The sequence below is a fragment of the Anthonomus grandis genome, chromosome 9, assembly GCF_022605725.1.
Source record: "Anthonomus grandis grandis chromosome 9, icAntGran1.3, whole genome shotgun sequence".
Lineage (NCBI taxonomy): Eukaryota > Metazoa > Arthropoda > Insecta > Coleoptera > Curculionidae > Anthonomus > Anthonomus grandis.
The window spans coordinates 19,719,948-19,732,348 of record NC_065554.1 but is presented as its reverse complement, the minus strand read 5'-3'; the positions used below and the strand labels follow the sequence as shown (position 1 = coordinate 19,732,348).

Genomic DNA, 12,401 nt, shown 5'->3' with positions numbered 1-12,401 from the left:
CAAAGATAAAAATAACAGTAATTATAAGGGCTTGGAAATAGTGAATGAGCAACATTTGCAGAAAGTAGTTTGAAATATTATTTGGTCCTGTAGAAAAAGAATTTCTAAATTGACAAATCCCTTCATAAATATCAGTGATTTTAATAACTCTGTTATAAGAAGTATGTGGCCGAATCATATACATAAAATCATCAGCAAACAGGTCAGCTGTTTTGGACATTATTTGCCATTTGATTTTAATGATACTTGTGATATGGAAAATTCTTAAATTTTTTTTTAAAACATTAATGTATTTTAGGAAGACAAAAACCAAGACTAAATTACATACAAACTTTATTAAACATCTACTTCTTCTTAGAAACCTGTTGGGCTTTCAGTACCTTAACAACTATTTTCTGTTCTTCAATAAGGAAAGCCCTGACAATCTTTTCCTTAACACACTTGTGGCAAAGTACACCACCATATGCCCTCTTGACTGTCTTCTTTCTCCTACACAAACGAGACCTTTCTTGTGGCCTTGCAGGTTGGATACCCCTCAATTTGTCTTTGCACTGTCCACACCTTGGGATCTTCTTGGGTTTTTTGAGGTATTGGTATACTAGTTTGCCACCAGGAGTACGGACACTGAAAAATTGAGTTTTATGTTTAAAAATGTTCATTCAAGTCAGCATTGGAGATTATCAAGATGAAAGTGTCAGAAAAGATAACGAACGAGGGAGGTTGTCGTCACCATGCTAAGTAGCAATCAGGACTCTAGCCAGTGTATCATCATATGTATAAAGAGTTGAAAAGAATAGCTATAAGAATTAATGGTTAGGTTTTTTCATACTCTTATGATTGAATACTATAGTTTGAGTTTCTAGTGAAGTCTGTATTGTGCTTATTAATTGTTAAAGTAAGGGTTAGCTAGTAATTAATTAAATTCTAAATTACTTTATATGATACTAGTCCCTGTATAAAATAGAACAATAAAAAAGCCAGAATCAAATAAGACACCAAAACAAATAAACATAACCTCAGACAGGGTTGAATTTATATACTAATTTTCAATTACAAACAATGCTTAATAAAACTTATTGAAATTAAAGATTCTACGTTAAAATTGTACTTACATTCGTCTCCTATTGCTTTTGGTGTTGTACGACAATCGTCGTCGGAAAACCAGCCGTTGGACCATTTTGGCCTGCAAAAATAAACAGAAATTTATGAAAAATCCTCACGATAAGTGCCTTAACGGAAAGAGGGAAGTTTACTCTTCGTTTTGGTAAAAGAATCAACCATTTCGAAACTAAATTTCCTAAGATGTTTGAAGATTTAAAATTCTCTAAATAAAACACAAACCAACCTGCAAAAATCAAAAACGACGGAAGAAAGATTTTGACTTTGACAGCATTATTGACGACTGGAATATTTTGACATATGTTGACAGCAAAACGCAACGTTGCCATGTCTAACAAAAATTTGTATGCCACTAGATGCAGGCAACCCGTTTGACATTAGTCGAATATCGACCGATCGAGAATCGGTGCGTAAAGGTGCGTTTTCGTTGAGCGACTGCGGTTCTGCGGTTCTAATGAAAAACGCAGTAACTTCAAAATTTGTCGATTTTGAGATTTTTACATATTATTGTGTAAAATAACATTCTCCATATTTAGAAAAAGTAATTTTTCAAAAAAAAAAAATTGCAAACGAAAAAAAAACGCCTAATAAATATGCAGTATCTGCAAAACGTAACGCTTTTCTAAAGATCAGCATCTGATTTTTCTAGTCAAAAATGCAGCATTCTACTGATGCCCATAAAATGCTGCGTTAAAATCACTTTGTGGCTGGATAACTGTGCGGCCCAAAACAAAAATTGGACCTTGTTGGCGTACCTAGTGTATATAATAATTTCAGGAATGATTTCTGCACAAAAAAATCTTTATTAAATACTTTGAGCCAGGCCACACATTTATGAGTGCAGACAGTTTTCACCATCAGGTGGAACTCCAAATGAAATACAAGAAAAATATTTACGACTTTCCAGATTTTAAGGAGGCTGTTGGGGCAGCAAATTCTAGCAAAACTCAAGTTATAGATATGAATATTCATCAGTTCTATGACTGGCTACATTTGACATCTATAAATCGCATTAAAAAACTTAAGCCAAGGCCGTATATCAGTGATTATTATTACTACACTGATGGTAAAACAAGGCAGTAAAGCAATATTTTACACGGAAAATTATGACTATGAAAACATAAAAACTCTAGAATTTTTAAACATTAAGAGCGAAAAAGAGCCCATTTCACTGTGACCCTGTGCAAGAAACCAACCGAGAGGAATCAACCCAGAAAAAATCTGCTATATTAAAAAAACTGTGTCCCCTGATGAGCACAGACAGGCAAATATTTTGGCAAGAAATCGCAGAAAATACGTTATCAAGAGATTTAAACATCTCCATTGATTAATTTTTAACTATAGTGATATAAGGGTATTATTGAACATTCAATAAGAGCAGGCACTAATTGTGCCATTCTTATTATATGTCAAATTATAATGTAATTATGTCAAATAATTGCCAAAATAAGAATGGCACAATTAGTGCCGACTCTTAATTAAATGTTCAATAATTCCCTAAATTAATCATTTAGGGAATTTTTATTTAATATTATTATTACTTAGTATTTTATTGACATACATTTTTCTATGTTACCTTTACTTCTGTTTAACAGTGTTACTAATTTTCATTTTATTATGTTCCTATTTTTTTATAAAATATGTAGTTAAAAGGTTTTTTTGCATATTAGTAAAAAACAAAGTTGTCTTTTTAAAATAAAATTATAATTTGATCTCACATACTGCATTTTACACTAGTAAATATGACATACTGCGTTTTTATTAAGCAAAACTAATGCCATACTCTTAAAAATACTAAACAAAAACGCAGTAAGTTGAATAAAAAAGTTATTTAAGGTGCAAATTCACTGAAGCCTATATCAAAAAATTTATTTTATTTTTATTTATCATTCTGTGAAAAAAAAACAATAAAAATATACATTTATAAAAAAATACAAGCAAAAAAACGTTTTTTTCTCAAAACTAACGTTCAGGAAGTTACTGCGTTTTTCATTAGAACAGCAGGGTTGACTGCAGTGTTTTATTTTGTTCGTCTTTAATTTTATGCGATTGCAATTTGGATTTCTTAAAAAGATCTGGTTCGATGATGTGCATGATTTAAGTCGTTTAGTTGACTGATGAAAATGAATAACAGTGATCTTTTAAAATATGTATAAATCTCTTTATTCTATTTTTTAATCTTTTAAATTATATTTAAAAGATCACTGTTGGAAATAGAGGAATAACAACAATTACTACAATTGGCATTATTGGAAAAAAATAATGTGAGAAACATGTTATATTCTTTTCTCAAATAGAAACGTATCATCCATTTTTGCTCTAAGAGACCAACCGAAAACAAAACAAAGGTAAAAACACAAAGTCACGGTCTCATCAAATCCATATAATTTTTTAAATGCTACACGTGTTTCGCTGCTATCGGAGCATCATCAGGCCTAAAAAATACATTAAGATATTTTTCACAAAAAGAACGCTTATAAAACTCATATACTAATATGTGTGAATATAAGTAAGCAATCTTAACAATAAAAACTAAAAATATCTAAAATCGAAAAAGAAAAAAAAAGAAGAAAAGACTTTTTAAGAGAGGTTGTTATAAATGAGGTGAGGTTCAAACGTGAAAATATCGTTCACACACACAAAGACAGGGCTCTTCTTAGCTTTAGTTATTTACATTTTTTCTAACAAGTCCAGTTTTTTGCCTTTTGAGCACTCATGCAAAATATCCGCTCCCTGAGTTAAGGAAAAACCATGTGAGGAGGCCAATCAATGATTTGCAAACTTTTCTCAAGATATCAGTGGCGAAGCGTGAACTTTGTTTTCGGGTAGACAAACAATAAAAATCGTTAATTAGAAAAAAATTTGTATTCAATATTATTCACTTTAATGAAATAGGGAATGAAGGCGCATGAAATATTTACTCAGAGAGAAAAATTATGCAGGGATATAAAAAAGAAAAAAATAATAATAGATAGCATAAAAATAAATACTACTTACAAAATACACAACTAAAATACAATTGCTAATATCAAACAGTCGTTCATAAATAACCACTAAAAAAACTTTTCTAAATTTCTATACAACCAAAAATAAAAATACTACTAATTATTAAATTATAATAGTACGTGCCCGCACCAAATGCCAAATGCAATTCATCAAAATTTAGTTTCATCAAAATTTTTCATTTCAGATTCATCTAAATAAAACTGAAGATCTATTGTAGCCGACCAGATCAAGCGTGTCCGTAAACAATAACCTTAAATAGCATAATTAAATAGCTGGTCGACTTCGATAGACAAAAGCTCGAATGTCTTTCCCACGAGTAAAATTCGCAGACGTAATAGGCTGAATTCTGATGCGGCCGGACCTCTGTCGCCTGCATGATGCGTTTTTGGTTCGATGAGATGCTCCGAATTTAGGAAAACAAATATCAATGTGTCTTCCTGGGGCTCGTATACATTAATTGGGTGTCAGCCCTGCATTTTTACTTTCATGCGGGGCGGCGCCTTCAGATTAATCATGTTTAGATACTATATCATAATAGTAAGGAGAGCGACTACGTCCTGTTTTAATTTTTTTTTTAATTTTAATTCAGCAGTTGCTTGAAGTAATTACGTGATAAATTAATGACAAATAACTGGATAATTTTGGGTAGACAGTGTCTACCTTGTCTACTCGTAGGCTTCGCCACTGCAAGATATAGTATGTTATCTACTGAACTGGCAATATGACTCAAAGTGATTTTGTCGCTTAAAACCCAGATTAAGTATTTAAAAAAGGAGATATATGAAATTTAAAATTATATGCCAATTTCTCAAATATTATGTCAATAACCTTCAAGGAAATAATTAATTTTTAGTGTGAAATAAATTATATATTTTAAAAAGGTAAAGTGTCCGATAGTAAACAGTGAGAAATATGAAAATGTATAGTCTATTTCAAACAAGTAGAGAGTAATGAAACGTTATTAAGTATGCAAAAGGGGTACAGGGTGACCCTCCAATAATGTATGCCATGTTTGAATGAGAAGAAAAATTGGGAAATTAATTCTTTTTACAGTGTGTAAGTAATACCACCCGTGTTTGCCCGGTTTTGGGTCGGTTTATGAGCTTTTTTTATGGTGATTCATTAGATAAACACTAATCATGGCCCTACAAATTATAATACCCTGCCTGCATACCAGGGTACTATAATATAAATTAAACGAAGTATAACTTAAAAAAAACATATTATGTGTCTATGCTTCTTGTTAAGTGAGTGGGGTCAAATAAAACTCAGGTTTTAGAATTTAATAAAGCAAACGTTTCGACCATATTTATAGGCCATCCTTAGGGCTATAAAATGTAAAAACCTTTTGTCCATAAACATTATTATGTACAATCATAAAAGCGCAGTGACCTCAAAAAATGCTTATAATATACAATAATGGTCTTTAGTACAATTAAATCATTAGTTGATTCCTCTTCTGTTTAAGGAGAAATTAGGTATGCCAGAAACTCTATTAGCATTATTAGCAATATGTGAAGGATTGATGCCCATTTTTATTCTAATGCCAACAAAGGAAGCATTGAGCAAAAAGGTGGAGGAATTTTGGGAATATAATATATATGTAATTATCGGGAATGAAGCATTTCATTGAACACTTAATGAAACCATTTACTAAATTGGCAGATTTTTCTGTTAAATCAAAAACTATTTTTTAATTACGAATTGGAATTTAAACGATTTTATGTAATTTTTTACCATTTTAAGGTCGTCAGGACGTCAGTGGTCAATGACGTCGCAGTATTTGTCAAATTATACTAAAAAGATATCTTGAGAATTGAGGTCCATTACATTAGTTAGCTACCTGTAACCTGGGTTAATCTAGGTATATACTATATACATATATTAAAAAAAATCAGATTATTTTACTAACATTTTACTTTATGATATTAATTTAGCTAAACTAATATTATATAAAAAAAACATTAAGCACATAAAACATACGTTTAGCTGAGTTGAGCAAAGCGGGTTGCCTGTTTACAGCTGAACATTTTTTAGTGCTAGCTGTCTATGATGCCAAGTTTTCGCAATCGAGTGTGTTTGTCGTAACGGCCGGGTTAGCGCCATCTTAGCGGCTCTTAGTGAACTATTACAAGACGTTAAGCGCCCTCTCGGAATATCGTTAGAACAATAGATTTCTGTAATTTATTGCGGATGTCTAATGCAAAAGTTGATGAGCGTTTTTATCACTACCGATAGGTGAGGCCAAGACTTCACCGTTCCTAAATGGTATTAACGTTGATTGAATATTTGGGCCCATATTCTGAATCAACGGTATTAACCAAACACGTCCAAGCGGTTATATAAAGTTATAACCGTGTTGAGATACGTGACGTCACTAATTAGCCCTTTATACGTCATCAATTTGAAACAGTAATTATCCACGTCCGGAGATGTTTTCTAAACGTCAAATGTCAAAAATATTGAAATAAGTGCGGGAAAAAATAAAAACAAATAACAAATTATTTCCTTTTTAAAGATGACACAAAATTTATTATGGCAAGTTTTCTTTTTTGATATTTATGTTTAAGAACTAATTACATATAACATTACTGGCGTCTGGGGTATTATTTACAAACAAACAAAATGATGACAGCGACAGCTGACAAGTTACTTCAACCAAACACGTCAAAGCGGACATGATTGGTTATGATATAAAGGGACTGTTCAAGGTCAACCAAGGGCTTAACCGCGGCTAAAACTGGTAGATCGCTTGGAATCGGTTTTTATTTTATTTATTAGGGTGGATTTACATGTACTTCTCTTGTATGTAAACACTAGGGTTACTTTAACCCTAAATAAAACAATCAATCTTTAAAACAAAGGACAATAATTTATTATTAAACTTATACAAAATAACTTGACGCTACAGTTATAAGGTGCCCGCGAAGACTGATGCAACGGTGCCAGAACGCGCGACCCATTCCCGTGTTCCCCTCGCCTCAAGCTCAGCTTCGCTGAGCTTGCAAAGAACCAAAATCAAGTCGATGATCTCATCATCAGGCTTATACACAGGCATTTTCGCTTACACGGCCATCCTGTTCTTAGAGCGTCCTCGCTCAAGCAATAAGTTTGCATCAATCAACATCTGAAATCGTAAAAATTTAGCAACAGATTAGCTGTCAAGACTAAAGCACAACAATTATTTTATTATCATCTTTGTTTTATAAATCAAGGGAGGGTAACACACAATAGTAGGCATAGTGAAAATTTCACTATTCTTACTCGGCAACATCTTATACTGGACATAGTAGGATCGCTACTATCCACTTTTAAACCCAATAAGGTTCTGCCACATTGCTCAGGCATAGTGAGATCGTCTCTACTATCCTCTAACTTTTGATTCATTCAAACCCAAGATGGTACGGCCATCTTGCAACCAGGTGTAGTGAGAACGTCTCTACTACCCTTTATCTAACCAAGATGAGCATACGTTAAAATACAAATATGCCCAGCCAATCAGAGAAATTGAAAGTGGAGCAGCACTGCTGATCCTTTCGTGAAAGCTCGAACGTCAAATTCCGTTGCCAATTAGCTACGGAAATTGAAAATCAAGGCATTGGTTTTGTTTAACTTAACCTATATTGCAGATTTTATTTGCTTTGCTTGCTTCCTAATAATTGATTTAATTATCAACAATTATATCAACTTTGCGACTATTTGAGTGAAAATTCATAGTGTATAGTGTTGAGTGTTTACTCCATTATCTATACAATCCATATCTGTGCTGGTTTTGGGCTCAAAAACAATCAATTTAGTGTTTGAGTTTCATTACCTTTCAATAAACTTGCTAGTGTTTCTTAGTGCATAATTTCCTTCCACTTAAACCAATATTTGCACTTATCTGTTGCTGTCTGTTAGACAATTATGGCATCACTAAGGTAAGATACATATAATTTTTTTAGTTCTAATGTGAATAATTATTTATTTTGCAGTCAACAAAATGCAATCTATGAAGTTTGTGATAAGGAATTTTCAAGCACATCTACCAGAAACAGGCATTGGAAAAAGTTTCACCCTGAATTTGTTGGGAAGGAACAAATAAAACACATTATATGTCCAATGTGTACTAATGATATCCACACATTTTCATATTTCAACTGTTTAAACAAACATTTGCTTGATATTCACCATATAACTGTCAAAGAATCAATTTTAAATTTTAGGAATTTTGAAAAATTCATATCTTGGAGGGCACAAGATAATAGGGAAGTAGATTATGCTTGTCAGACCCGAAACAAGTTTAAGAATGGGGAAGAACACATATTTTACAATCGCAACAGGAGTGATATCAGAGGTTGTACAAAGTCTTAGTTATCATTATCAAACATACATAAGTATGTTTTGTTGTGTTTACTTTTAGGATTTAATAGCGCATGCAAAGTGAGAAGTCTGGGGGAAGCATTCACATTCAAGGAACATGTCAACAAGACCAAACTCAAATAGCTATCAGCATAAAATTGTAATAGAAGCCCATAACAAAGCCGAAAAAATGAATGGTAAGGTAGAATTTTTAGAATTTGGAAAATTTAAAGTACAAAGTGTTTCGGTAAGTGGTAAGTTCTATGTTGTGTCTTATCATGAACTATGTGATGAGCAATGTTGCACTGGATACTGTAACATCTGTAAAATATGTTTTTATAAATACAGATGTGAGTGTCCAGAAAATTCTGTCTAAACAGTACTTTGTAAACATATACATGCTGTAGCCATTTTTGAGCAGAGGAGAGTTTGTTGTAGGTTCCCCAACTGTGAGTGAAGAGGAAGAGGATAATGTTTTGTTTGTTGATCAACCCACAACTAGCCAAATCAATTATCAGGAGGATGAAAACCATTTTATTCAGGAGAGTTAAAAAATGAAAGTCAATAGTTCTGCAATGGACTTTGAAGAAAATCGAGAAGTAGTTTGAGTAAAATATAAGTTACATTTTTATTACATCTTTTATACTTATTTTAAGATTGCATTGCAAGAAATTTGTAGCTATGGTAGAAGTTTAGATAAAAATGCATTTGCCAGATTTATGGCTGTAATCAACAAATTTAAAAATAAAGAAGTGGAGGAAGAAAATTCTCATTGAAAAGAAAAGAAAAAATGAAAAGCAAATGTACTATCCAAATAAAAAATAAGCTAGATTTTTTTGTGTATTTAATGGCTAGATAATATTTGAATTGTAGCTATTTTTTTATGTTTGTATTATAGCAGTGAAGTTAACAAAAATAGGATGTGGTATTTTATATGGTATTTTGTGTTATAATCAGTGTAATATAACTAAGTATATTTTTTGTAAGGTTTTGGTGCAGGTTTCAAATTGTAAATACAAATTTTATGTAAGAGGTCATATACATCAGGTCATATACGCTAGGTATAGTTTTTGTAAGGCTTAATTTAGTGTAGGTTTCAAATTGTAAAAACAAATTTTAAGACTTTCAAATTTTATATCTTCTATTTTAAGACTAAAATGTTAGCTTATTTTGTATGTTAATATTCAACTAATCATTTTCTATTACATGTTGTTTGCTATGTTTTTAATATTTTTTAGGGTGCAGAAAAGCTAATTGGATTAACTTGAAATTGACATGGAACGAGGGGGAAGATCCTCTGTGAGTATATATTTATTAATTAAAATGTATACAGAGCAGTATTTTTTTTCCATGTTACTATTGTATGGAAATTTGAATGGTTTGGGCTGTATATACATGACCAGTAGAGATGACAAATAAGCTAAAGAAGTGCGAGTCTACATACTATATACCAGATTAATACATTTAGCCTCTTTGCATTTAATTTTGAGGTTGTTGATATTAAAAATACCATAAATTATTATATTTAAATAACAAATAAATTTATAGATTTTTTATTATTTCAAATAAACAAAGTTAAAATATAATTTCTACGTTTTTTTTTTTGTTTTCTGTTCTTATACTTTGACTTTTTAGTCATATTTACCCTTTATCCAGCTTTTCCAACCATATATATACTTTATATCAACCACTAAAGTATAATGTATAGAATATGTATAGTGGTAGTGGACAATTTAAAATAATTAAAACAATATTATACTTTCAAATAACTATTGACAATTATTATATTACTAAGGTGCATATTAGAATTATGACACAGAGGTATGTAAAAATGCGAACTTTAAAATGTTCACCATATATTGTTAAAAAATTTAATTGCCATTTATTTTTATTCATCCACTCATCCACCTATTAATCAATTAATTTATCAGCTCTACACACCAATTCAATTTCGTATCACCCCATTTTTAATATTTAACTAACAATAATAATTAAATAATTCATACATTGCGCTTACACGTACCGCTATACCAAATGATTAACAAATTTCGTCATTAAAAGAGATAATTTGCTATAAAAACCAAATTTGGCAAGTATTTATAAAATATTTTTAAAATAATAATTGATCACACGCTGTAAATGTTTAAAAAAATCAATAATCCATTTACTATTAATAGCTCAAATATCTTCTTATTAAATGTTTTTAATGCATATTGCACTTTTTTTCATCTAAAATATATACGCATCATAAAAACCTAATTAAAAATAAATATGAATAGAAAAAATCTACATACATTGAACATTTCCTATTTTGAATTTGGCGGTTCGCATACCACGCCCTCGCGGATGCCGAAGCGCTCTCATTGGCTAGGCATATTTGTATTTTAACGTATGCTACCAAGATGGGATCGCCATCTTAACACTAGGCATAGTGGGATTGCCACTGCCCGTTTTTTTTTTTTTTTTAACCAAGATGGGATTGCCATCTTCACATAGGCATAGTGGGATCGCCACTATCCTCTCATCATAAAATACCTATTTTATGATATTGTTCTAGACAACATTTTAAAATATAAAAATCATATCATATTTTCCAAACAATCAAATTCAAAACTTGTTTCAGCAAAACAAATTATCAATGCTTCATCAATAGCTCTTTGGTAAATTGCTGGAGCATTGATGTAACCTAAAGGCATCCGATTAAACTCATACAGTCCATCTGGAGTAATAAAGGCGGTAATGTGTTTGGAATCTTCATCAATTTCCATTTGATAGAATCCAGATTTCATGTCCAACGCTGTAAAATATTTGGCATGACATAGAGCGTTTATTTGATCATCAATGATGGGCAAGGGATAAATTTCCTTATACACCTTTTTATTCACATCGCGAAGATCAACACACATCCGAGTTTCATTGTTTTTCTTCTGAACAAGTACTATAGGACTAGCATATTCAGAACGACTTTTTCGAATAATTCCTTTATCTAAAAGGTCTTTAATTATTTTATTCACTTCCACTCTTTGCTGATACGCCAAACGACGTGCACGGTACACTACCGGAGTATTGTCTTTTAACCGAATTGTCATTTTGGCACAGGTAATTTTATCTGGGGTTCTATTTTTATAAAATGTCAATAAACTCTCTAAACGATACCTTAAACTATCTTCTAAATCTTATTGCTTAATTCACACTGTAAAATAAACACTCTGGCTTCAATCGCATTTGAGTGGTGTAATTCGATCCCATTATGACCTTTCTCAATACGTATGGAAGGTCGACTGATGACATCCCATCCTATAAGAACATCAACATCGCCAGGAATAACATTATCGTAGACTACCATAAAACAAATTTCCAAAGTCAACGTAGGCAAAACAATTATTAGGTCACTAACGCCAACGGCATAAACCACTTGAGAACCGAGTCCCGAAAAAACACGCACGCTGTTCTCGGGCTTAATAATCCCATTAATTGCTTTCACAACAGATTCCTTTATTATTGAAATATCGGAACCGGTGTCAATGAGATATTTTACCACTGGAGCCTGGTTGGAACATAAAACAGTGGCAATAGGGGTTCTCCTCATCTGGCGTCATTTTTTAAGAACAAATGCCTTCTTCGGTTTACCATTTTTCGACCAACAATTAGCCTCAGTGTGGCCAATTTTTTTGCAAAACTTGCAGATTGGTACTTTACTGTCATTTTTAGGCTCTAATTGTTCTTTAACTTGGCATGCATCTTGTTGATGTCCTGGACGGCCGCACTTGAAACAACTTCCCCTGAATTGTTTATTTGTTGTTTCAAACCGTCGATCTGGCTTTCTGCTGACATCAACAGAATCGAAATTTCTGGGAATTTTTGATGAGCCAGGTCGTCGTGCATCAAACTACCTACTCCTGAGGTTACTACTCAAGGTAACTCAAAATTTTGAG

At 32.0% G+C, this 12,401-nt stretch overlaps 1 protein-coding gene across 1 annotated transcript; it reads right to left on the bottom strand.

The window, feature by feature from the left end:
- Nucleotides 1–316: 316 nt before the first annotated feature.
- On the bottom strand, nucleotides 317–1,310 carry LOC126740273 (60S ribosomal protein L34-like). Its single transcript, XM_050446225.1, has 2 exons — nucleotides 1,113–1,310; nucleotides 317–624 (listed from the first exon to the last, which is right to left on the bottom strand). Exons 1-2 carry the CDS (start codon nucleotides 1,175–1,177, stop codon nucleotides 345–347), a joined length of 345 nt encoding a protein of 114 aa, XP_050302182.1. The 5' UTR covers nucleotides 1,178–1,310; the 3' UTR covers nucleotides 317–344.
- Nucleotides 1,311–12,401: the final 11,091 nt, after the last annotated feature.